The sequence below is a fragment of the Onychomys torridus genome, chromosome 6, assembly GCF_903995425.1.
Source record: "Onychomys torridus chromosome 6, mOncTor1.1, whole genome shotgun sequence".
In the NCBI taxonomy this organism is placed as follows: domain Eukaryota; kingdom Metazoa; phylum Chordata; class Mammalia; order Rodentia; family Cricetidae; genus Onychomys; species Onychomys torridus.
In genome coordinates, this window is record NC_050448.1 from 114,480,249 (window position 1) to 114,505,832 (window position 25,584).

Consider the following 25,584-nt stretch of genomic DNA (forward strand, 5'->3'; position numbering starts at 1 on the left):
TTAAGGGACCTTTCTTGAATTTTAGTAGTGTTTAGAACATTTTGCTATGCTTAGTGTAAATTGTACCATGAGTTCATTATTTTCAGTTTGGCATTGTTCTTCTCTTGTATAATATTTGAGGGCCCAGCCTCAATATTATACATCCCAGGGGCTCAGGAGAGAGAACTATTAACTAACGGTGAGGACTATTTTCAGGAAATAGAATCTCAGCATACCACGTTCCATAGTCCACTTGCTTTAATTCCTCTGGCATGACATCCTATATACACAGCTTCAGTTCTGTTCCTGTGCCTACTCGTTCCTTTCTTGCCTGATTTCTCTCTATACTTATCTACTGCTCCCTCTAAGTTCTATCTTAATTCTGCCTCACCTAGGGCCTTTTTAGCTTGTTCTTACCCAGCTAGGACTTCCCATCTGGCTCTTCCTCATCTTCCTTCTCATTCTTCTAGTACTCTCTTCTAGTCCTTCAATCTAGTTCTTCCCCATCTTAGTTTGTTCCTCTCAAGTTCTTACCCATCTAGTTCTTCCACTCTCTTTTCTCTTTTCCCTCCTTTGCCCTGGAAGTCCGGTATATAAAAGGGAGGGTCTGAGCTAAATTGTGTAAAGCTATTACTTAATGTCCACCTGACCTAGGCGGTGTCTCCTTGTGGAATTTACCTTAAGTCAGGAGACTTGTATGTGGGCTGCTATCACTGTTAGTCCTTGAAAGTTGGGCGCCCACCCGGGTGATGCTTCCTGTAGTCCTTGAAAGTGGCTAAGGGAGATATCTGATTCCAGAGCAAGCCTTTCCTGAGGCTGCTCTCCAAATTCCTGGAATGTGTTTGTCCAGTCCACACTGTTAGCCCTTCTAGGGGAAAAGTCAGTTGGCACACATGATTTTCATAACAGAATACAGCTGATATCTAACAAGCCAAGTAACACCAAAAACTCCTTGGGATTTGGCTTCCCCTGGAGGAATTCCTGATCCCTCCAGGTAGTGATTTTGCCATAACCAGCTGAATTCTTATGATATATTCCTGCAGCCAGCAGCATTCTCCCCACTGGAGGCTTGGTGACATCATTTGATCATTGTTATCCAAATCAAAATAATTAGTCTTACTAGTTCTTCAACAGTCCCAACTTAGAGCATGTTTGCTCCATTTTGCTGCATTGTCACAGACTCTAAATTTGTATATTTTACACTCTTGGAATATTACTGCTTTGCATCATCTGTACTCACTGATCTGCCATCACCATGTGCTCTCTTCTTTCTGTGCTTTCATGTTTCTGTCTGGAATTTTCTTCTGCCTTCCTGAAAATGGGCACTTTGTGTTTCTCCTTGTCTAGGTCAGCTGAGCTATTGTAGGCTTGGTTTGTCTTAAAAGGTCTGTTTTGTATAAACCTTGAATTTTTGGGGGGTGTGTATGTAAATTTTTAGGTTGCTAGTTACTTTCTGTGCCGTAGTGACGTTAATTGTGTGGCTTCCAGTGAAAATTGGGTTGTTCTGCATGTTGTTTTTTCTGTGAAGTGAGTGGATGTTTTTGTGTCTCTCATTTGTATATTCAGTATGAGTAAGTGTTGCTTTCCTTTCAATACATCTGTCTCAAAATTGCAGAGCCGTTACATCTTGGCTTGCTGTGTGGCGTCAATTTGAAATACTTCTTGTCTGTTGTTTCTTCGTATATTTCTTATGCCATATCCTTTCCCACCTCTTGGATCCTAATACATATGTATGTTGTATTATTCATCATACTCTGAACATCTCTTAGCATACCTCTGTGTTGCACCCCCCCCCTTCATGCTTGGGTGTGTAAATTTTCTGTTAGGAGAACCTGTGACATTTTAAGTGTTTTTCAAAATGAAACTGTTGAATTATTTTTTAAAAAACATTTTCTTTTTTTAATTGAAAAATTCTACTCATACAAATATATTCTAATATGATTTCCTCTTCCTTAACGCCTCCCAGACCCTTCCCATCTCCCCAACCACCCAACTCCATGCCCTTTCTTATTCTTTCTCTTTATGAAGCAAGCAAACAGGCAAACAACAACAAAAATTGCCCAAACAAACCAGAAGTTTTTTAAAAAAGCAAAGAATAAACATAAGGAACACATATACTCAAACACATAATTAATTTCACATATTCTTATTTTCTATTCTAGAATTCTTTCTTTTATTATCATATATTGATTGTAAAAACTAATGGGTTTCATTTTGACATTCTCATACATAAATCTTATACACTTGACTATTTTAGTTTTTCCCTTTGATCTTCTCCAGTCCCCACCTTGTTACTGATGGTCTCCTTATTGCTGCTCCATATAATTCTCCTCTAATTTCAAGTCTTGTTTTTAAAATTAGATTGTACATATGAGAGAAACCAGGCAGCATTTGTTTTTATGGGCCTAGCTTGTGTAGCTCAATGAGGTGATCTTCAGCCCTCCCAGATACCTTTCTTATAACCCTTCCAGTGACCCTCACTCTCAAATTGATAATATCTTTCTTGGATTATGATTGTTATACACACACACACACACACACACACACACACACACACACATGCACAAATACTTAAATACAACCTGCTGAGACTAGATTTGTCATTTGGTTACATATGGTTTCCAGACTGCACACTTTGTATTTTTGACAACTAATAAAGGGGTTCATTCTTGGGAGAGGCCAATTCTCCATCTTCCAGCAATCATTAATTGTCTGTAGTTCATTGCCTAGGGCTGGAGCCCTGTGAAATTTTCCCTCTATGTTAGCTTGTCTATTGATGTTGGCCTTGCTTCTGTCTTGTTTATGTAGCTATATTCTAGGAGAGCCTGTTCCAGCTGACTTCCTGATATTCTAGTTCAGACAATCTTTCTGTTCACTCTTCTGTGATATTCCCTGGTGTGGCAGGGTCCTGTGCTGTTGTTCCCTTTGGGAGAGGGGGTCAAGCCACAGAGTCAACAACACAGACTCTGGGAAAATGTATACACAATAAGCTCAGTTTATTCAGGAAGAGGCAAGCCTTATATACCCTCCACACCTCCCTGGGAGGAGGCCTGATGAATATGCATCTGCTGGTGTGACATGGCTGCCTCTCATTGGTCCAGATCATCTCCAGATCATGTCACAGCTGCTGTTACTAAGACCCTTAGGCAGACCCAGGTTGGCTCTCAGAAAGTATCTTATTACTGGCTTGGCCCATCTGGCCCTCAAGCCCCTTAGGGATCACACACCCTGTACCGTAGATTCAGGCCCTGTGATGTAACTACGTTAATTGGTGCTTGGCCCCTGCAATCCATTTTCTATAGTGGCCTCTATTTGCTGTAAAGAGAAGCTTCTTCAATGAGGTGTGGTAGTTATACTTATCTGTGGGTATAAAGATATGATTTAGAGTGCAGGAAGGAATTACAGAGGTCTGTCAAAGTGGTAGTAGTCGACTCTTTCCTATGAATTCACTGGAAGTTGGCTAGGTTCTAATTCTAGGCATGATTTCCCTGCTGTCGAGTGGGCCTTACATCCAATTAGACAGCTGTTGGTTACTACCAGTATATGTGTGCCACTGATTGCACCTTTTGGATGTTTGCCATGCTGGTCAGTGCTGTGGTTCATAGGTGTGGCATCTGGGTAGGACTATGAATTATTTTCCTCTCTTCACAACTTGCACACTATTTTCTGGTACTGTAGGAGCTGGGCTGAAGGAAGGAGGCTTTCAGGTACCCAGCTTGAATCCCATTTTGGTGTCCTAAGTGAGTGGTGTCTTCACAATAGGGGCTTACCCTCAGCTTCAAGAAGCAACCAAAGGCTACATCAATAGGGTATATTGTTTTGGGAGTCATTGTTTAACAATTTAAAAAAGTGTTTCTTATGCCTGGTATTGGGGTTTTTGATAATCTGTGGTTCTTGTGGGGGACATTGTGAGCTCAAGCACATATTCCATATTCATCTGTTTATGGTTACCTTGGATGATTTCATAACTCGGATATTTGGCTACAACAAATGTGTCAGTACTTCTGTTGGTATTCTGACTGTGATTTCTTTGGATTTAGTCCCAGGAGTGTATACCAGTAGATGGATCATATGGAAATTGATTTTAGTTATGTGAAAGAGTCTTGATGGTGGTTTTCATAACGACCATATTAGTTTATTCTCTCAATAATAGTTTACAAGGCTTCTTTGTTTTTTGTGTACATTCTCACCAGCATTTGTTGTTGTCTGATTTCTTCTTTAAAAGGTTTTATTCTATTTAACTCCTTGTTGAGCGTTCTTCATGTATTTATTGATCATTTAAGCTTCATCTTTAATTATCCTCTTACTTAACAAATGATTTGAGGACCATTGCTGTTAGTAGTTCTTCTCTAAGGTTCTGGAAGAATTTAGTAGTGATTTTGTCTGGTCTGCAATTTTTTTTTTTTTTTTTTTTTTTTTTTTTTTTTTTTTTTTTTTTAAGTTGGGAAACTCTTTCTTAGTACTTCAGTTTCCCCGATGGTAAAGCATTTGTTGGAAACAGTACCTCCAACTTTCCCCAGTTTTAGTGGAAATACTTTAACGTTGTCCTTGTTTTCTCTCATGTTGGGTTTAAGATTGTCATACATAGTTTTATTGTCATGAAGTATGTTCCTCTCCTCCCATTTTTTTCAGAGCCTTTATCACTGTCCTCTTAGTTTTTTGTCATTTTGACACTAAAATTGGGTTTATTGCTAGAACTAACCTCAGCATTTTGGTTAAAGGAGGAGATAGTTTTACAGAGAGAACATGTAAGGATAGATTTAGCTTCTTAGTAAATTAACGTTAACCATAGAAAGAAATAGATGTATCAGACCATTACCTACCATGTGTCAAATGCTGAAATACTAAATACAAATATGAAGTTATGAAATGAAAACAGTGAAGGTTCATAAAGATGAGATATCCCTTTTGTATAAACATAGAATGTTGCAACTGTTTATACAGTTTAAATGAATACAGATGAATAAATTAGATTAAATTGGAAACAGTATTTCATAGAGATTAATTAATTGTAAATTAAAATTGTAGATTACCTGCTTCTAGCCTATTAATTTACATATTCAGTGCATGTGAAGGATTATCATATTAAAAGAGTATTGGTCACTTTACTTAGAAAACATATTAGTTCAGAACTGCAGATAATTGAGTTAAAACTTTAGCTAATGTTTCATGTATTAATAATAAAGTGTTAACAAACAATGCTATATAATTGAACATATAAATTATAATTGTATATTGTTGAGATTAGAACATATTGGTTGTGATATTGAAAAGTAATTGATATCTAAATGTTTGAGTATAGCTAAAATTCATGCTAATATGTTCATTTTCTTCCTTTCTCTCTCTATCTCTTCCTCCCTCCCTCCCTCCCTCCCTCCCTCTCTCCCTTCCTTCCTTCTTTTTTTGATAAAGGGTTTCTCTGTGTAGTTTTGGTGTCTCTTCTGGAACTCGCTTTGTAGACCAGTATGGCCTCGAACTTACAGAGATCCACTTGCCCTTGCCTCTGGAATGCTGGGATTAAAGGCGTGCACCACCACACTTAGCTTGTTACATTTAATTTTTGATTTATATTTTAATTTATAATATAAATACACATTTCTACCATCATTTACTTCTTCCAAACTCTCTCATACATCCCTACATGCTCTCTTTCAAATCCATGGCCTCATTTTTCAATATACATGCATATTTGTATATGCAAATATATTCCTAAATATGTATGAACAACCTGCTCAGTCTGTTTAATGTTACTTGTATGTTTTTCTTTTCAGGCCTGATCATTTGTTATTGTATAACCAATTGATGTGCTCTTCACTAGAAACCAGTATTTCTTTTCTCTCAGTATTCCTTAATGCTTGTAATTCTTAATGCATGTTTGAGGACTCATGTGCTTTTCCCTACCCACACCAGTGTGTCTGTTGATGTTGCCCTTGTTCAGCTCATGTTTAGGCAGCAATGCTGGTGAGACATCATGGGTGTAGCTTCCAACATTCCCAGGAGACACAGCCTCAGAGTAGCCTCCCTTTATGTATTTAAATAACTTATAAGGATCCATTATAATTAACTACAGGCTTTGTAATCAACTATTTCTATTGTATTAATTCATTGAATTTGGGTTTTTACTTATATATCCTATGTAAAAAAATAATTTTGAATGTTTGTCTACTTCTATTAATGGGGCAATAATATTGCCAAGCTTCATTTATTGAAACTTATTGTTTCCAGTGCTAATTACATAGATAAAATAATTTACATACTCTTTGTTTCAACATGCTTTTTTGGAATTCACAGGTTGGTAGACTTCTTGATGAATTACCTAACTTGACGAATTCAAATGCCGCTTTCTTGTCAAGAACAGAAAGAGCTCCAATAGTACCAGATACGGTAAGAAGGCTTTTATAATCAAATTTACATGTAGTTTTAGAAATGGAGCAGATTGTGCAACATAGAGACTTAGATAAGAACGTCAATAACCTGCTCTACTGTGTTTGACTAGCATAATGCTCCTACATTTAGAAAAGTACACATTGTTGTAAGAGACCATGTTACATGGCTTTGTAGAGTCAGAGGACATTATTACCACCAGGTCATACATGAAAGCTGAACTTAATGTGTTGAATTTGAAATACAAAATTCACTTTAGATTCAACTCAGTTTACTCATAATGCATTTTCCCTGTATAATTTAATTCCATTTTAAAATATAAGACTCACCAGTGATTCTTTAGGCCTGTTAGCTCATACTTCAAACTGTATTTGAATGTTTCTAACAATTACCAACTTTACAAATAGCTTATACTGGATAAATGGAAGAAGTACAGCAAAGCAGACTTAAAAATTAAGATGACTACTTTATTCAGATTGAATTTATTAAAAAGTTCTCAAAATAACACAGTTAAAAAGTTAGATCAGTTAATAGTGTTGCTATGGTCTGAATGCTTGTGTGTGTTTGAATTTATATGTTGACATCTAAGTCCCCAAAATGTTCGCATTAGATGAGACTTACTGGGAGGTGCTTAAGTCAAGGGCAAGAGCTTCTTGGCCTTTCCAGGATATTCAACCCAAGAGAAGCTGCCATTTGTGGGAGGCAAGCCGTGTAACTTGCTGAACCTGTTTGTGCCTTGATACTGTCCTTTCCAGCCTCAGAACTTGGAGAAATAAATTTCTGTACCTTACAGTATTTTATTGCATTCCAAACTAAGATAGGTGTTACAGTGTAACTATAAGTGTATATATGTAAGGCATCATTCAAATATTGTAGAAATCAGACCATCTTTAAAATAGATTATTAATGACAAATTGGCAAAATAGAATAATCAACCAGCATTGAAAAATATAGGTAAATACCCAAGGCACCTGTGATCAAACTGCTAAGTCAGAGATGGGTGGGTTAATTTAGAATCTTTTTAGTGACAAAGTAACAGGTTCAAGAACAGGGTGAATGATGTTAAGGAAGAAGCAAGATCAATAATAATTACCGTAGTTGTGCATTTTTAGGAAATAATAGGAATTTGGTGAAATTCAGAAATGAATTTTTTTCAGGCATTAATTGGCAATCTGAGATAGGATCAAAGTTAACATCAGGTTCTATGAAATTGTTATGTACTTATAGATTCAAAATATGGTCCTCTCCCTTTATTGAGAGCAATAAGAGGTCAGTGGCTGCTGAGAGGGAGAATCAGTTGCCTCCAAAGGACAAACTCCCACAAAGGTGTCTAATCCTAAGTGGTCAGCTCTAAACACATGCACATACATGCAAAGCCCACCAAACTCAGCAGGTTATATATTCATGTGCATGTACACATACATATTAATAGACATGTAAAATAGTAATTAAAGAAGAGATCATGAATTTGGGAGTGGAAGAAAGGAGTTGGAGAAGAGTAAGAGGTAGGAGAGGTACAGATGCAGTGCTCATGTACAAAATTCTCAAAAATACTATTAAAAAGAAGACAATTTAGAATTGTCTGGTGGCTTCTTGAACTGTGGGTGATTTTCTGTAGTTGTTCGGTGAGTAAGCCATCCCAATAGCTCATTTACTCTTGTGGCAAGTTCCAGGGTTGAGCTGTTCTTCAGTGTTTGTTGTCAATATACACAGCATCCACAGTGAAACATGCTGAAAGGAATCTGCGATTGAAATGAAGACCCTGCTCCTAATGGCTTTAGAACTGTGTCATAATACTGCAGGCAGTCGGGACAAACACGTGATGTGGAGGAAGATGCTGAGCCGAGGGTTACTTTTCTCCTCACACACCCACGTTGTTATTTGCCTTTCTTTGGAGATGGGGACTTCTTTTTAGTATGGTCTTACATTTTTTAACGTGGCTTTTATTTTTTTTTAAGTTTTAATATAATTATATCATTTCTCCCTTCCTGTTCCTCTTTCCAAACCTTCCCATATCCCCCTTTTTGCTCTCTTTCAAAATCATGGCCTTCTTTTTCATTAATTGTTATATACATCTATGCATCTGTATAAGCATATCTATTCCTAAATATATAAATATAACCAACTTAGCTTGTATGTATGTTTGACATTTGTTATTTATATATTTGTGTGTGTGTGTGTGTGTGTGTGTGTGTGTGTACGTACGTACGTACGTACGTACGTACGTACGTACTGCATGTACTCGTGTGTGCCACAATGCATGTAGAGGTCAGAGAACAATTAGAGATAATTAGTTACCTCTTTCCATTCTGTGGGTTCTGGGGTACTGAACTCAATTTTTCCTGATGGTCCTCCTTTCCAGCCACTTAGAGACATCTTTTCAGGTATCAAATACTTACTAGTAAAATATTGAATATAAAGGAAATTACTCTTTAGTCAAGAAAACATCGTTTTTAAAAACTGCTTTCTATAAATGACAATACCATGGGAATAAATGCATATATAATGGAAGATACAAACTGCTACTCTAAAAACAGGCTGAAATAACCTCTCCCATGTCAGAAAAAATGGGATTCCTTGTGCAATTTTCACTTCAAAATAAAAGTATTAGAATTTGCTCTCTGTATATACATACATACATACATATATATTCATATATGTATACACACATATACATATATGAAACAGGAGGGTATAGTATTTTAATTTTTCAAGTAGTTTTGGATAAACATACAAAAATTTCTCAGACTTTTGGTTTCAAATAAAAGACAACTAATATACATGTATGTCTTTCTTGTATAAAGTTTCAGTGAAATACTTGCTGTTTAAAAAAAAATACAAACATTAGTTTAATACAATAAAAGTCAGCTATTAGGTAATGCAAAACTGGGATACAAGAGATGACAGAACCATTTGTTGCAAAAAAATATATAATTATCCCAAGGTGAATAAAAATATGAATTTTTAATATGAGCACCCCACTAAAATGCCATCAAACCTGGGATTCAATGCCTGTGTTCTTTGTACATTCTCATTCATTTTCAGATGAACATAAATAAAAAAAATATACTTAATGCTGCCACAGAGGAATGTAACTGGGCGATTCACGGAGAGATGGGAAACACTCTAAGAACAGTAGTTGCTCCACAGTGTTAGTAATGTTTAGAGCTTAGAGAAAATAAAGGGATACATTTGGTGATTTCTGGGAGGAAATAATTTTGGATATAGAATTTTCCCTGTACTTGAAATTTCAATGAAGTGAACAAATAATATGATTTTCTGTAGCCAGATTTTTCTTTGGGCCACAACCTCACAAAAAATGACACAGAGACTTATTATTAATTATGAAAGCTCAGTCTATAGCTTAGGCATATTTCTAACTAGCTCTTATAACTTAAATTACTCATTTCTATTTATCTACATGCTGCCACATGGCTTGTGGCATTTACCTCTTTTCCTGCATATCTTGCTCCCTGTGTGACCAGCTTGTGGCTCCACCTTTCTGCAGGCCAGAGTTTTCTTGACCTGAACATCTGCTTTCAAATAACCAGTAGCTGCTTCCCAAATAACTGACTCAGAGACTTAATATAAATTATAAATGCTTGGCCAATAGCTTGGGCTTGTTCCTACCTAACTCTTAAATTAACCTATATTTCTTATGTATGCTTTTCCAAAGTCTTGATACTTTTCTCAGTTCAGCATGCCCATCTTGTTTCTCCCTGAATCTGCTGTTGACTTCTCTGACTCCGTCCTCCCTCTCCTGAGCATCCTCTTGTCTGGTTTTCCTGCCTAACTTCCTCCTTCCTGGCTATAGGTCAATGAGTTCTTTATTAGCCAATGAGAATAATACATATTCATAGTGTAGAAAAAGATTGTTCCACAGCACTTTTCTTCTTCCCTGAGCTCTCTTTGTCTAGAAGTTCCTGCTATACCTCCTGCCTAGCACCTGGCCCTTTAGCTTTTTATTAAACCATCACAGTGACATATCTTTACATAGCATAATCAAATGTCTCACAAAAATTTTCTAGCATTGCTAGAGCACAGTAAGTTTAGTATCTTTCTATGCCCATGGATAGAGTTGATCTAGTAAAAATTAAGAAAAGAGACAAGAGGAAATTAAAGAAGGGCGATGTGAGCACAGAGGCAAGTAACTGAGCATTTCCTGCATAAAATGAGGAAAAGTGAAAAGAAATTTAAAGACACATGTATCTTAGCTGGTGTGTGAATTAATTATATATACATCCAGAGGCAGGGGTATGGAGACAGATTTCATTTACTTTTCTTTGTGTTTAGTTATACTACTTGGCTCTATACAGAACAGTAACAACTAAATGAACCTATTATAGATCAGAAAACTGAATTAGAGTTAAAGATGGAATTCAAACATTAGAAACTTAACTACTACTACTGAAAATAACAAAATCAAGTGGTTGAGAGGCAGAGAACGTGCCAAACTTCTCATTTCATAGTGTACTTTATGGATATAAGAAATGGGACAACCACTGTTAGGCATGATTTTAACATGTAATGATTAGTGCAAAGAACAAACAAAACCCCATATAGTAAACAAAAGAAAACCCTCAAAGACCCAATTACTGTTAAAAGGAGATATTTGTTAGAATGGAGCCAGAGGGACGTGAAAGGAGGCATATTTTATAATTTAGCTTAGACTTGTGTGTGACTTGAATTTTATTTATGAAGTGAATATATTTTAAAATAGAAGTATAAATTGTACTCAAGTGGTAGAATATATATTTAGAATAGTATGCAGATATACCAAATCTCACTTGACTCTTTCTCTGAAAACAAAAATTCTGAATAAAATGAAAACAGAACACATTCATGAACTCTTTCAAGAGCTGAAATGAAAGGATCACACAGGCCAAAGGCTAAATTCAGGTGGATGGAAAATGGCAAGCAGAGCTCCGAGGCTGACTTTACCCCAGGCATTTGTCCAAGCACATGAGCTTCAGCTCTAATTTTATAGGCCCGGAAATCTCCTTGGGATAAAGTGATGTCTTAGACACTCTTGATGGGAAATCTCAAAGAAAATTCATCAATACATTAAAACTCTAATACAGTTTTAGGAGGAAAATGCACATATATCTATGTTTCCTACCCATTCAAGGATTTAAAGGATGGTTGCTTATCATGTATCTTTTGATTTTCATTCTATGATAGAAGGGTTGCCCCTGAGAATATGTTATATTTCATTTATTTAATGAGATGAATTATTCAAAACATTAAATACTTATCTTGCACAGACATTAATGAAATTGAGTTTATTAATATCAACAAGACCTAATACTTACTTAGTGTTTAATTCATGTTGTACATCATTTCAGATGATACTAATTTGAATACCATAATTATGGTCATCTTTTAATGAGTAAATCAAGGCAGAGTTTAAAAGGGAGAGACAAAATTTAAATAGAGACAATTTATTGACAAAAGCCACCTTGATGTTTTCATGGAATTTTCCTATGAATTAAAAAAATAATTTTGATCAAAATACATACAGCAAAGGTGTGATTTCTGTGATCTACAATAAGAGCTGTCCAAGTGTGAGTGTCTTAGGGATGTAAGGGCTTCTCACTTGCTGTTGGTTAGTGGAAACAGACAGAGGAGTCAGGCACTAGCCATATTGCTGAAGTTCAGTTTTCTCTAATTGTTGAGAGACTGGAAGTTGAGCAGTATAATTCAGTAGAAAAGTCATAGGAAGAGTTTCATACACTTTATTAGGTCAGTTCATATCTCAGAAAGGACCATGATTTGGGGATAACTGGTATCAAACTTACAAGATTCATAATAATAATGTTTAAAATGAAAACAAAAACACCCTTGGAATTTATTGAAGTAACTTCTTGAAAAATTTTACTGTACTTAAAAATATTTACATTTTATCCCATGTTCTTTATTATGTATGTGTCTGTGGTGGTGGTGGGAACCATGTCATGGTACACCTGTGAAGGTCACAGACAATTTGTAGAACTTGCTTTCTTTTTCCAGCATGAGGGCTCTGGGAATTGAACTCCAATTTTCAGGCTTGGCACTGTGATGACTAGTTCTATATAAACTTGATATAAGTTATAGTTATCTGAGACTAGCCAAACTTGGTAGTGTAAGAGTCATCCAGGTGGTACTGGTTTTGAAGGCATGAAGATGTCATTGAGACAGCTGAGGCTTGGCACTGTGAGAGACCAGAAGAGGCCATTGATGAAGGTGGTGGATCAATAGCAGTTGAAGGCCCAGGATTAAGGAGTCATGCAGAGAAGCTGAGGCTTGGTAACATGCAGACATTTCAGAAGAGGCTATTGGTAAAAGTGCAGCCTATTTCAGCAGAAGAGCCCAGCTGAAGATGCTTGGAGATGCTCATACTTTGGGACAACCACCAAAAACAGTAGCAGAGTGGAGCCAGCTGGATCCTAGAAGATAAGCTCTGTGTGCTGCAGAGGGTGGAGCCAGAGAAAAGACCCAGGCCCTTTGGAGGAGCCCAGAAGGCTGAGTGAATCCCAGAAACTGGACTTTATTTACACTGTTGGAGTTTGGTTTTGCTTTGTTCAGATTGTGACCATTTACTGGGTCTTTATTCTTGAAGTAAGAAAGTATTTAATTTATTTTTGATTTCCCTGGAGCCCACAGTTGAGAGACTTTAAGATTTAAAGCAAAGAGAGAAATTTTGGGGTTTTGATTTTAAAATAGACCTGATCATTTTAATGAGACAACTTTTAAAGTGTTTGAATATGTAAGGCTGTAGAACATTGTAAGTTTGTAAACTGTTTTATGTTGTGATGTCTTTATTAATGTGTGATCTTGGGAATGAACAAGAAAAGGAAGGTTGTGGCTCAACAGATATGTGTTAGTGTGTCAGGCTGACAAGAGGTCAGTTGTTCTGGCTAGTGGTGTGTCAACTTGACCATAGTCATCTGGGGTAAGGGACCCCAATTGAGACAGTCCTCCCTTAAGATGAGGCTGTAGGCAAGCCTGTAGAGCATTTTCTTAAATTAGTGATTGATGGGGGAGGGTCCAGTTCATTGTAGGTGGGGCCACCCCTGAGCTAAGGCTCCTGAGTTCTATAAGAAGGCAAGCTGATAAAGCTATAGGATGTAAGCCAGTATAGGCAGCACCCCTCCATGGCCTCTGCATCAGCTTTTGCCTCCAGGTTCCTGCCCTGCTTGAGTTCCTGTCTTGAATTTCTTCCCTAATGAACAGTGATGTGGTAGTGTAAGCCAAATAAACCCTTTCACCACAAATTGTTTCTGGTCATGGCGCTTCATCACAGCAATAGTAACCCTGACTTAGAAACCCACTGAGGTATCTTCCTGGTTTAATCACTTGATAAACACTTGTAATACAGAAACAATGTAAGGGAATAGTAAAAATAATTTTCATTAGTATATTAATTTTGTGTTACTTTAATATCCTGTACTAGATAGTCTGGATATTACCCATGACTATATTCAAGCTTAGGAATGTAAATGCCTGTGATGGTTTGTATATTTATCTTTCCACACAGTTATACTAACATGAATATATTTATTGAAATAGTCTTAGAGTTTCATGTTTTAAACAAATTACTACTTAGAAAAAAACATAGGGGAAAGGAATACATCCAACATAGTGTTTTGTTTGATACTCATAATGATGCAAAAGGTTACGTAGCTCAAGAGAAATGGTCTGCTCCAATATGAGCAGCTTAGCACCCACTGTCAGTCATAGACCCCACCTTTAATATTTTCAATACATGCTTAGCCTCTCTTACTTATGTGTTTGTCATATGCGAAAATGAAATCATCACACATGTGCATACTCATCCATAATAAATGTGCTTGCTTCTCAAAAAGTTTTCAGAACAAAGCTGTGGATTAAGAATGAATTTTTCTAATCTCAGCTGTGCCTTCTAGCAACTCGAGTTTAGGAAGCTTTGTCAGTGTGGTTCCTTATTGAGCCTATCTTGGTAAGAATTAAGTGGATTCTTTCACTGCTGCTCATAGTGCAAGGAAGTTGGTTGTAAAACTTTCAAGTGGTAGACTCATGTGGTTAAGAGCTAAGTCAATATTATGCCTGTACTTTCTTCTTATCACTCCATAATATTAATGAAGAACATACTGAAATATGACACTATTTTTTCACACTTCCTTTTAAGTGAAATTGCTCCTTTGTTTTGCAGTTTAGGGCACTATGTCATAGTGGTAAAGGAAAGATAAGAAAATATGCTTAGTTTCAACTTTTCAAACATTTCTTACAGCTCATTTCAAAGACATTATTTGTGTGTATGGCACAGACAAGACTTACTAAGGCTGTGTATCAAAGAATTGTCCAAGTTTTTTTAATTTCCAAAAGTTCACCTTTAAGCATTCTCAAACAGGAGGTCAGATAAAAGTTGTAGTGTTTGGTTTAATTACCAGTGAACAGTAAACTAACACAAAACCTTACTAGAAAGCAACAACACTGTTTATGATATGGTCCTATGTTTGTTGGTGAATTAGACATGCTTATCTCTGGCTGTAGCTTGGTTGGGGAAACTTGTTATACTCACATTCAATAGGGGTGCTCTTGGGAACAGAAGGACAGCTGCGGTATGCTCTTATCTTTGTGATGACAGAGTACCAAGGGTATTGCTATAAAAAGGGGAGCAAGACACTGCAGGGTATATGGACGAAATGAAAAGCAGAGAAGCATAGAGGAGGGAGAATGTTGGGATCAAAGAGGAAGGCCTGTTTTATGCTCCAAAAACGTGGGTGATCCTGGAAAGACTGGGCATGGGAACTGCAGTAGCTCATCAGAGGCTCTGTTGTAATGTTGAGAAGAATGATGGTGAGTGAATGCTTCAAGTTTCTATGTGACCCTTTGGAAGGTGTTTGGGTAATAACTGCCTTTCCTGCTAAAGACAAATGGTATAGTGGTCCTTTTTAGCAGCAAGAACCAGGGAGCACTAAAAAGACAAAACCTATGTTTTACTGAAGATAATGTAATATGAGGAATTATGAATAATAGATAATCAAAAGGCAAATAACATTGACTCCTTGTGGAGACAGCAACACAGAAACTGTGATCATTTCTAGATATTGAGGAACAAAACGAACCAGGGCAGAATTACTTAAGCTTGGAAAGCTCTGATTTCTACTTTAGACCTCTGAAAAATGGTCCCAGTTTGTTGGTAATAATGTCTTAGAGCTCAAAATAAAATGATCTTGGCCTGTGACATAGATCATATGGATTTGGGAACAGTACAAAAATAGACAATTTCAGTGGAACTAGTCATGAGATTGGAATTATTCTAAAGCCTGTATTCACTGCCCTCACCTTCTTGATTCCTTCTGTCTTCTACTAGAACACATACACGCGCGCACATGCGCGCGCGCACACACACACACACACACACACACACACACACACACACTTGTATTTCTTTATTAGATTCTGATATCTTTTCAGGTTTGCTTTGCTGCTTGCTTGCTTTGCTGGTTATCTTACTGTACTCTAAGAAGTGGTATAGAATATATTTACTTCAGGACAACAGGAAAAGTAAAGATTTTAGACACACTCCTTCTGATGTACTGAGAAGAACACCAATCACAGTATACTTTCACATGTCGTATACTTCCATTTTAAAGTCTCTATAACATTTTTACTTAATTATATAACTTCATTAGTTCATAAAGTAGTTTTCAGAAGCCAATAAACAGCCATGTAGTTTCCATCTTTATTAAGACTCAGAACTGAAACTGAAGACACTGGTCTGAGAGGTACGATGACAAGCCTCACTCGACATTCCTTCTTCCTACTGGACACCCGTCAATTCTTAATGTAGTGAAGACAATAGATTAACCCAATTCTGTGCTGGTGTAATAAACTGAAGTTGTAAATCAATTTTTATTTAGATTATATAATTCTCACATAAATAATAAATTTATGAAGAACTCATTATGTTTTTATGTTTTGGCAGATGAAAATTTTTGCTCTCTCATGTGTTTTGAGAATGAAATCTGTCCATATTTTCAAGGTGTTACACTAATTCAAAGTGAACAGCAGGTGACATATATTCTACATAGTACCAGAGACTTAAGTTATCTGTAGTCATGGCATCTCTTCCAGTCTGATCCCCACATCTATGCTAACCAGTCAGTTTGTGTAGACTGTGTTCGAGTTAAAAGGACAGTGTGTTTAAAATGACGTCCAGATGATTAGTTCAGACCTTGGACTTTCTCTTTAATGTCCTTGATGCCAGGATGACTGTATCTGCCACCTCTTTACTTGGTATATGATGGTATAAATGCCATTAAAATCTCTTTACAAGGATGCCTGATTAACGAAACATGACATTTAGAAGTTGACTTTAAATGTCTAATTTCCTTATCCAAGATGAACTTACTCATGAGAAATTAGCTTTATCTCAGTATATTTGAGCATTAGGAATTCATTTATCTGTTCAAAATTGTCTTTAATGATAAAGAAACAAATGCTATGAACTCAAGCACAGGCAGTAAGTGTAGAAACTGATTCCTATAGTTAAAGTGGGATCGGTAGATAAATACAATTTCATAGGCGGAAAGAAAGCAGAGTCCAGAGAACTGAGGAGGAATATCAAAAGAGAAAGTATGAGATGTGCTCACGTTAAAAAGTTTGTGTGTAAAATGGCACAAGAAGCACAAAGCAGAAGCATGCTGGAAAACTGCAGCTCTGGGAAGAGCTACTGCTTCTGTGGTGAGGAGATGGTAGGTAGAAGCTCTGGCCTGCTGTGCACACACTGTCCAGCACCTCGGGTTGCCTGCTGTGCACACACTGTCCAGCACCTCGGGTTGCCTGCTGTGCACACACTGTCCAGCACCTCGGGTTGCCTGCTGTGCACACGCTGTCCAGCACCTCGGGTTGCCTGCTGTGCACACACTGTCCAGCACCTCAGGTTGCGTGCTGTGCACACGCTGTCCAGCACCTCGGGTTGCCTGCTGTGCACATGCTGTCCAGCACCTCGGGTTGCATGCTATGCACACACTGTCCAGCACCTCAGGTTGCCTGCTGTGCACACGCTGTCCAGCACCTCAGGTTGCCTGCTGTGCACACACTGTCCAGCACCTCAGATTGTGTGCTGTGCACACGCTGTCCAGCACCTCGGGTTGCGTGCTGTGCACACACTGTCCAGCACCTCAGGTTGCGTGCTGTGCACACGTTGTCCAGCACCTCAGATTGCGTGCTGTGCACATGCTGTCCAGCACCTCAGGTTGCCTGCTGTGCACACGCTGTCCAGCACCTCGGGTTGCCTGCTGTGCACACACTGTCCAGCACCTCGGGTTGCCTGCTGTGCACACACTGTCCAGCACCTCGGGTTGCCTGCTGTGCACACACTGTCCAGCACCTCGGGTTGCCTGCTGTGCACACACTGTCCAGCACCTCAGGTTGCCTGCTGTGCACACGCTGTCCAGCACCTCGGGTTGCGTGCTATGCACACACTGTCCAGCACCTCAGGTTGTGTGCTGTGCATACCTTGTCCAGCACCTCAGATTGCCTGCTGTGCACACGCTGTCCAGCACCTCAGGTTGCCTGCTGTGCACACGCTGTCCAGCACCTCAGGTTGCCTGCTGTGCACATACTGTCCAGCACCTTAGGTTGCCTGCTGTGCACACACTGTCCAGCACCTCAGGTTGCGTGCTGTGCACACACTGTCCAGCACCTCGGGTTGCGTGCTGTTCACACACTGTCCAGCACCTCGGGTTGCGTGCTGTGCACACGCTGTCCAGCACCTCGGGTTGCCTGCTGTGCACACGCTGTCCAGCACCTCAGGTTGCCTGCTGTGCACACGCTGTCCAGCACCTCAGGTTGCCTGCTGTGCACACGCTGTCCAGCACCTCAGGTTGCCTGCTGTGCACACGCTGTCTAGCACCTCCAGTTACCCCGCTGTGCACACACTGTCCAGCACCTCGGGTTGCCTCGCTGTGCACACACTGTCCAGCACCTTGGGTTGCCTTGCTGTGCGCACACTGTCCAGCACCTTGGGTTGCCTGCTGTGCACACACTGTCCAGCACCTTGGGTTGCCCAGATCTCACAAGGAGCCATCTAGCAGAGCAACAAACAGGATTTGTGGAGTCTGAAATTCACAGGTAAGAGACAGTACTCTAGAGTCTGGCATATTCCACTCTTTTGACTGCTCAACATCGTTCAACATAAACTTCCACAGATCATTGCAAGAATCTTTTTCTGCCTCATGAGTTCTAATGACCTTTATATTACAAAAAAAATTCTCAAATTTTCTCCAAAATAAGGAGACACCGCAGTATATGATCATTTTGTCCATTTCTGGGCAAATTAGTCATAGATAACTTAAATTTTTGAATTTATAATGACCAATTATGACTGAAATACTAAATTAGTCAGTTTTTTTGCTGCTATATATAACACAATAACCAAGATGGGTAATTTATAGGGAACAGAACTTTATTTATTGCAATTCTATCAACTAGGAAGTTCCAACCCAAGGCTTTACGGTTTGTGAAGGTTTTCTTACTGTGCCATCTCATCACAGAAGGCAGAAGAGCGAGAGAACAAACACAGAGCACAAAGGGAATGTTCCAAACTCGTCGTTTTTATCAAGAATCCACTCCAGAAAACGAAACTACCACTGGGGTGACAGCATGGATCTACTTGTCTAGGCTTGCTTCTTCAAAGTTCTTTTAAAAATTATTATTATTATTATTATTATTATTTTACATCACAACTGCAGTTCCCCTCCCTTCTCTCCTCAGTCCCTCCCTCAACCTCTTTTCTGACCCCCCAGACTTTTCCCCTCCACTCCACTGTTTCTGTTCAGGAAAGGGCAGGCCTCCCATAGAGATCAATCAAATATGGCATTTCAAATTGCAGTGAGACTAGGAACCTTGCCTTGTGGACAAGGCAACCCAGTATGAGGAATAGAGTCACAAAAGCCAGTAAAGACGTCAGAGACAGCCCTTGCTCCCACTGTTAGGAGTCCCACAAGTAGACCAATCTACACAATTACAGTATATATGTAGAGGGCCTAGGCCAGTCCCATGCAGGCTCCCTTGTTGTCGGTTCTCACCTCTTCTTTTTTCTTTTTTCAGGCAGGGTTTTCCTGTGTAGACCTGGCTGTCCTGGAACTCACTCTGTAGACCAGGCTGGCCTCAAACTCACAGAAATTCACCTGCCTCTGCCTCCTGAATGCTGGGATTAAAGGTGTGTGCCACCATACCTGGCTTCACCTCTTCCTCTTAACACTGTATATTAGGGGTAACTTTCCATCACACAAACTTTAGTCTATTGTAGCATGAGCATTATTACTGCTCCTTCTCTTCCCCCAGCTTCACAAAGATACAGTTAATAAGTTGAAACTGTATATATTCATGGTATACAACAAGATGCTTTGATGTACACAAATAGTATGAAATTAGTAAAACCAAGCTAGTCAACATATATATATCACTTGACATTTTGTAGAAAGAATATTTAACATTTCTCATAAAAGTCTGCTTTCTTAACAATGTATACAACAAACTATTACTAACTGTGGTTACTATGGTGAACAACAAACCTCCAGAATCCTTCATGATGTCTAACAGAGGATTCATATACTCTGGGAACCCCTTCCCTATTTCGCCCCTTACTCTGCAGCTTTTGGCTACAACTGTTCTGTTTATGGTCTGAGTTCAGGTTCTCCTTATAAATGGGATCATCAATATCTATCTCACTTTGCCTGGCTTATTCTACTTAGCATAATGTCACTATAAAGTATTCCTTTGTCTTTTAGGGTTGAATATTATTCTACAGTGTATACACATATTTTCTTTATCTAATTATTTGTCATTATATGGGGTTTGATGCTTTGGCTATTATGCGTAGTGCTGAAATCAGCATAGGAGTGCACAAATGTATATGTACTCAGAAGTGAGATTTTTGGATCATATGGCAGTTTAATTTTTAGATTTTTAAGGACCCTCCACATTGTTTTTTATAATGGCTGTATCAGTTTACATCTCCACTACTAGTGTGCAAGAATTCTTTCTCTTTTCTTCATAATTCTGTTAATATTGTAATAGCTTAGTTTTTGAGAATGATGTCTATTACTGCTGTGGATATCGCTCTGTGTAAATAAAGTTCTGATTGGCCAGTGGCCAGGCAGGAAGTATAGGCGGGACAAGAGAAAGAGAATTCTGGGAAGTAGAAGGTTGGAGAGAGACACCGCCTACCGCCGCCATGAAAATCAACATGTAAAGACACTGGTAAGCCACAAGCCATGTGGCAAAGTATAGACTAACAGAAATGGGTTAATTTAAGATAGAAGAAGTAGATAACAAGCAGCCTGCCACGGCCATACAGTTTGTAAACAATGTAAGTTTCTGTGTGCTTTCTTGGTTGGGTCTGAGCGACTGTGGGACTGGTGGGTGAGAGAGATTTGTCCTGACTGGGCCAGGCAGGAAAACTCTAACTACATATTACAGTTTTCATTTACATTTCTTTGATGATTCATGATGTTGATAAATGTTTTGCATACATTTTCATGTACTTAATAGGGGTACAGGTGCTTTGTACATTTGAGACAAATAAGCATTTGATTTTGTCCTGTTGGGTGCTCTGTACATCTTTGTTAGGTGAAGTTTGTTTCCTTATTGAAATTTTATTGGGATCACGTTTGTGTTGTTGAAAGTGGAGGTATCAAAATCTTTAGTTTTGTATTAGTATTTATCTGTATATACATTAATTTAAGAATATCATATGATATATCCATTTCATAATGCTTGTGCATAATATTAAAATTCTCAATTCATGAAGAGAGCATAATAGTTATATATGTACCAATATAGGATATATCACAGACAATTGTTTTATTCTGTTGATGAGTATGGTAGTTTGAATGTAACTGGCCCCCAAAAGTTCCTAGGGAGTGGTACTATTAGGAGGTATGGCTTTGTTGGAGAAGGTGTGGCCTTGTTGGAGGAAGTGTGTCACTGTGGGTGTGGTCTTTGAGGTCTCTTTTGCTCAAGGTTTACTCAGTGTGACCCATAGCCCTCTTCCTGTTGCCTTCTGATCAAGATGTAGCCAGAATGTCTGCCTACAAGCTGCCATGCTCCCCACCATGATAATAATGAATTGAACCTCTGAACTGCTAGAAGCTACCACATTAAATGTTTTCCTTTATAAGAGTTGCCATGGTCATGATATTTCTCTACAGCAATAGAAACCCTAACTAATACAAGAGTGACTATTCAACCTTATAGAGTGTCTTCTCTCTCTCTCTCTCTCTCTCTCTCTCTCTCTCTCTCTCTCCTACTATCTATCTATCAGTCTATCTATCTATCTATCTATCTATCTATCTATCTATCTATCAATCTATCAATAATCTACCTACCTATCTCCTTTTTCTAGTCCTTACTCAAAGTTTATTTGTATAATATAAATCTAGATCCTCTTGTTTTCTTTAGATTATGTTTCACATGTAATTTTTTCTTTTTCTTTCTTTCTTATTTTTTTTGAGACAGGGTCTATGTGGTATGTAGTATCCTATGTAGATCCAACTGTCCTGGAACTTGTGTAGACAAGACTGGCCTCCAATTCATAGAAATCCATCTTCCCTTGCCTCCCTACTGCTTGGATTAAAGGGGTGTGCCACTGTTGTTGTTGTTTTTTTTCCTTTTTACTCTTTACTCTTTTGAGATGTCTGCCACCCAGCTCCCAAATAAATCACACATTCTTATAAATACCTGGCCTTAGCTTGGCTTGTTTCTTGCCAGCTTTTTTAAAATTTGAATTATCCCATCTACCTTTTTCTTTTCTCTTACTTTCTCTCTTACTCTGTGTCTGGCTGAGTGGCTGGCCCCTTCTTTTTGTTCACCTTGATCTCTCTCTCCTAGATCCTCGTATTTATTCTCTGTGCTTCCCAGCCCTGCCTATCCTTTCCCCTGCCTTGCTATTGGCCATTCAGCTCTTTATTAGACCAGTCCGATGTTTCAGACATGCAAAGTAACACAGCTTCACAGAGTTAAAAAAATGCAATATAAAATAATCAACACATCTTTGCATTGTTAAACCAATGTTCCACAGCATAAACAAATGTAACATATCTTAAAAAATTATTCCACAACATACCACCATGCTCAGTTGTGGTAATATATTGTGTACCCTAATAAAAATTGCCTGAAGATCAGAGGACACTAGATTAAACATAGAAGCTAGGCAGTGGTGGCACACATCTTTAATTGCAGAACTTGGGAATTACATGCCTTTAATCCCAGCACTTGAGATCTCATGCCTGTGCTACCAGTATCTGGAAAGCACACATGCCTTTAATCCCAGCACTAGGAAGGAAGTGATATGGATGGGCAGAGAAAAGTAGATAAGATATGAGGAGACAGGAACCAGAGCCTTTTTGGCAGAAACCCCTTTTAGATAGAAGCTTTTTGGCTGAAGTGTTTTGAGGTGAGGACTCAGAGACATTCAATCATAGGATATGTGGAGTTTGTAAAGTGGGAAGTAGCTGTGGCTTGTTCCCTTCTTTCTCATTTTACCCCAATATCTGGCTCCAGGCTTTTTATTATAAGACCTGTTAGAATTTATACAACACCCAATCACATGTAATATATTTTTATTCTTTTAAAACTGTTTTTAGTCTTTAAAGTTTGATTAAGGTACTTTAATTTTTCATTTTTTTTTTTAGTTTTAAATGATATTTTGTGTGTGTGTGTGTGTGTGTGTGTGTGTGTGCGCGCGCGCGCGCGTGCGCTCATTCATGTCATGATACTTAGATGGTAATCATAGTGTATCTTGCAGTAGTCATTTTCTATTTCCACTATGTGGGTCCTGGGGATCAAATCAGGAAGGCTGTTAACCTTGACAGCAAGCACCTTAACCTCCTAAGTCATTTTGCTGATCTTTCTTTTTTTTCCTGTTTTTTTTTTTTTGTTTTTGTTTTTGTTTGTTTGTTTGTACATGATCTCACTGTACATCCTTGGCTGGCCTTGTACTCATGGTCCTCCTTCTTCCGCCTCCAGAGGACTGGATTATAGACAAGGACCACTAAACTGGAATACAGTGAATTTCTAAAAGGTACCCCGTAATTAGCATAAACTAATCAATTCATTTGTCCTGTATCTTGAACTTGTTTACATTTAAAGAAATTATCGCTAGGTAAAGATTTATTGCTGTTTTTATATTATTCTGAGATCCCACTTTCAATTTTTTTTTTTTTTTTTTTTTTAAATTTTTTGAGACAGGGTTTCTCTGTTTAGCTTTGCACCTTTCCTGGGACTGGCTTTGGAGACCAGGCTGGCCTCGAACTCACAGAGATCCACCTGGCTCTGCCTCCCGAGTGTTGGGATTAAAGGCATGCGCCATTTAAATCTCTGTTGTCTTTGTATTAGTTGATGATTTTCTGCTTAGTTCCTTTCTGTATGTTTTGTGCGTCTACCATAGATTTTATGTTTTGTAGTTACTACAGAGCATGATAAGGTATCTTATATAGTAGTCTGATTCAAGATCTCCTTCCTCTTCCCTTATTGTTTATTTTTTACACTACTGTTTACATCTTTTGTATACAGTAATCAAGTAATAAGGTATCATAATTACACTTAGTACTGGACCCATTTAACATTTATGCTAAAGTGATTCAGTATAAAGACAGTCAGCACAGGGGTGTTCTTCAAATTTGATTCTCTTCTTATCTTTACAGTAGGCATTGTGGTTTCAAGATGCCTTGTACTGTATTTAATATTCTTTGATTTCAGTCTAGTAAACTCCCTTTATCATTTTTCATGTGGTTACCCAGTAGTAATGAGGAGCACAGCTTGTGTTTCCTGAGAGGTCCTCCTTTGCCCTTTGTTTCTGAAGGCTAGCCTTGGTAGCTGCAGCATTCACCTCTGTTTTAAGATTGTAGTTCTTCTAGTATATCACCCCATTTTCTTCAGGTCTGTGAGGATTCTGCTGAGAAATCCTATGACGTCCTTACAGAGATTTTCTTCCATGTGATGAGGGTCTTTAAAAACAATGACTCAGAAATTCTCTTTGTCTTTTACTTTTGGGAACTGGATTAAACTGTGTTTCAGTGAAGATTCTTTATGCTTAATCTGTTTGCTGCTATTTGACCCCCAGAGATTCAGGCTAGAAACTTTTTCATTAAATAAACTTTTGTCCCCTTTTAATACTTTTTTTTTTTTTTTTCCTGTAGCCCCTATAAAACATATATTGGTCCAGTCGATGGTGTCCTGGAACTATGGTAGGCTTTCTTCATACTGCTTCCCTTTTCTAAGCTGATGTCACATGAACAACTCCACCCTTTTTCTTGTTTACTGCTTCTTTCACTTAATTTCATTTCTGCTCTGCAATTCCTCCCTCTTCATGGCTTCCTCCTTTAGGTGGACATTCTGATTTTGTTGTTTATTGTTGCTCTGGCTTTGTTATTTAGATGTCCACTGCTGTTCATTATAAGTCACTGCATTTCTTTTAGATTGGAATTTTGAATTTATTGTCAGGCTATTCTTGAACTGGGGACATGACTAGATCTTGTCTTTAGTAGGCAGTGTATAGTGGAGGCCTTCTGGGATAGGCTTGACTTTAGGGCAGTCTCTAAACATAAGGATATAGTTGCTTGATACATGTGTCTATGAGGAAGATATTTCTATTTATGCTGTCGTGTCTGGGTAGGTTTAGAAATAGAGTAGAAAGAAAATCTGAAATCATTGATTCTATTCTAGTGATATCAACCCATTACTATAATTTATTTCTTTTGCTGTGAAAATGTTCTGGTCAGAAATAATGTCTAAAATACAATGGCAATAACATGTAATTCTTTAAGTCTAAAGAGGGTAATCTTGACAAAAGAACCATGGACAGGGAAGGTGAATGTTCCTTTTTTGAAAATATTTTATTTTGTAATTTTATTTTTTAAATACTATTTTATAATTATCTTACAGGTTTTAGAGTCAAACTTATATTGGATTCCTAAAAGATAGTGTCTATGCTCTCTACCCCATCACTGAAGAATTCTGTTTGTTACTTTGTATAAGACTGAATTATTCTTCATTAAATTTTTATATGAATTCACTGGTAATGTGATGGAAATTATCTTTGCTGGAAGCTTATTTTCAAGAGTTTAATTCCTTTAGTAATTATTGGCATTTTACATTTTACAGGTTTTTTTTGCATATTTTATTGACTCAATTTTTTGAGAAATGTGAGTATGGGTCACTAAACCAGCATTTCAGATTGGGCTTTAATAG

The 25,584-nt window shown here is 38.0% G+C and overlaps 1 protein-coding gene across 1 annotated transcript in view; it reads left to right on the forward strand.

The window, feature by feature from the left end:
- The window catches only part of Stpg2 (sperm tail PG-rich repeat containing 2), a 433,963-nt gene that overhangs the window by 104,605 nt on the left and 303,774 nt on the right, over nt 1-25,584 (forward strand). Inside the window, exon 10 of the mRNA XM_036189290.1 lies at nt 6,271-6,363. Coding sequence (XP_036045183.1) covers nt 6,271-6,363 — 93 coding nt within the window. The remainder of the gene's footprint in view (nt 1-6,270; nt 6,364-25,584) is intronic.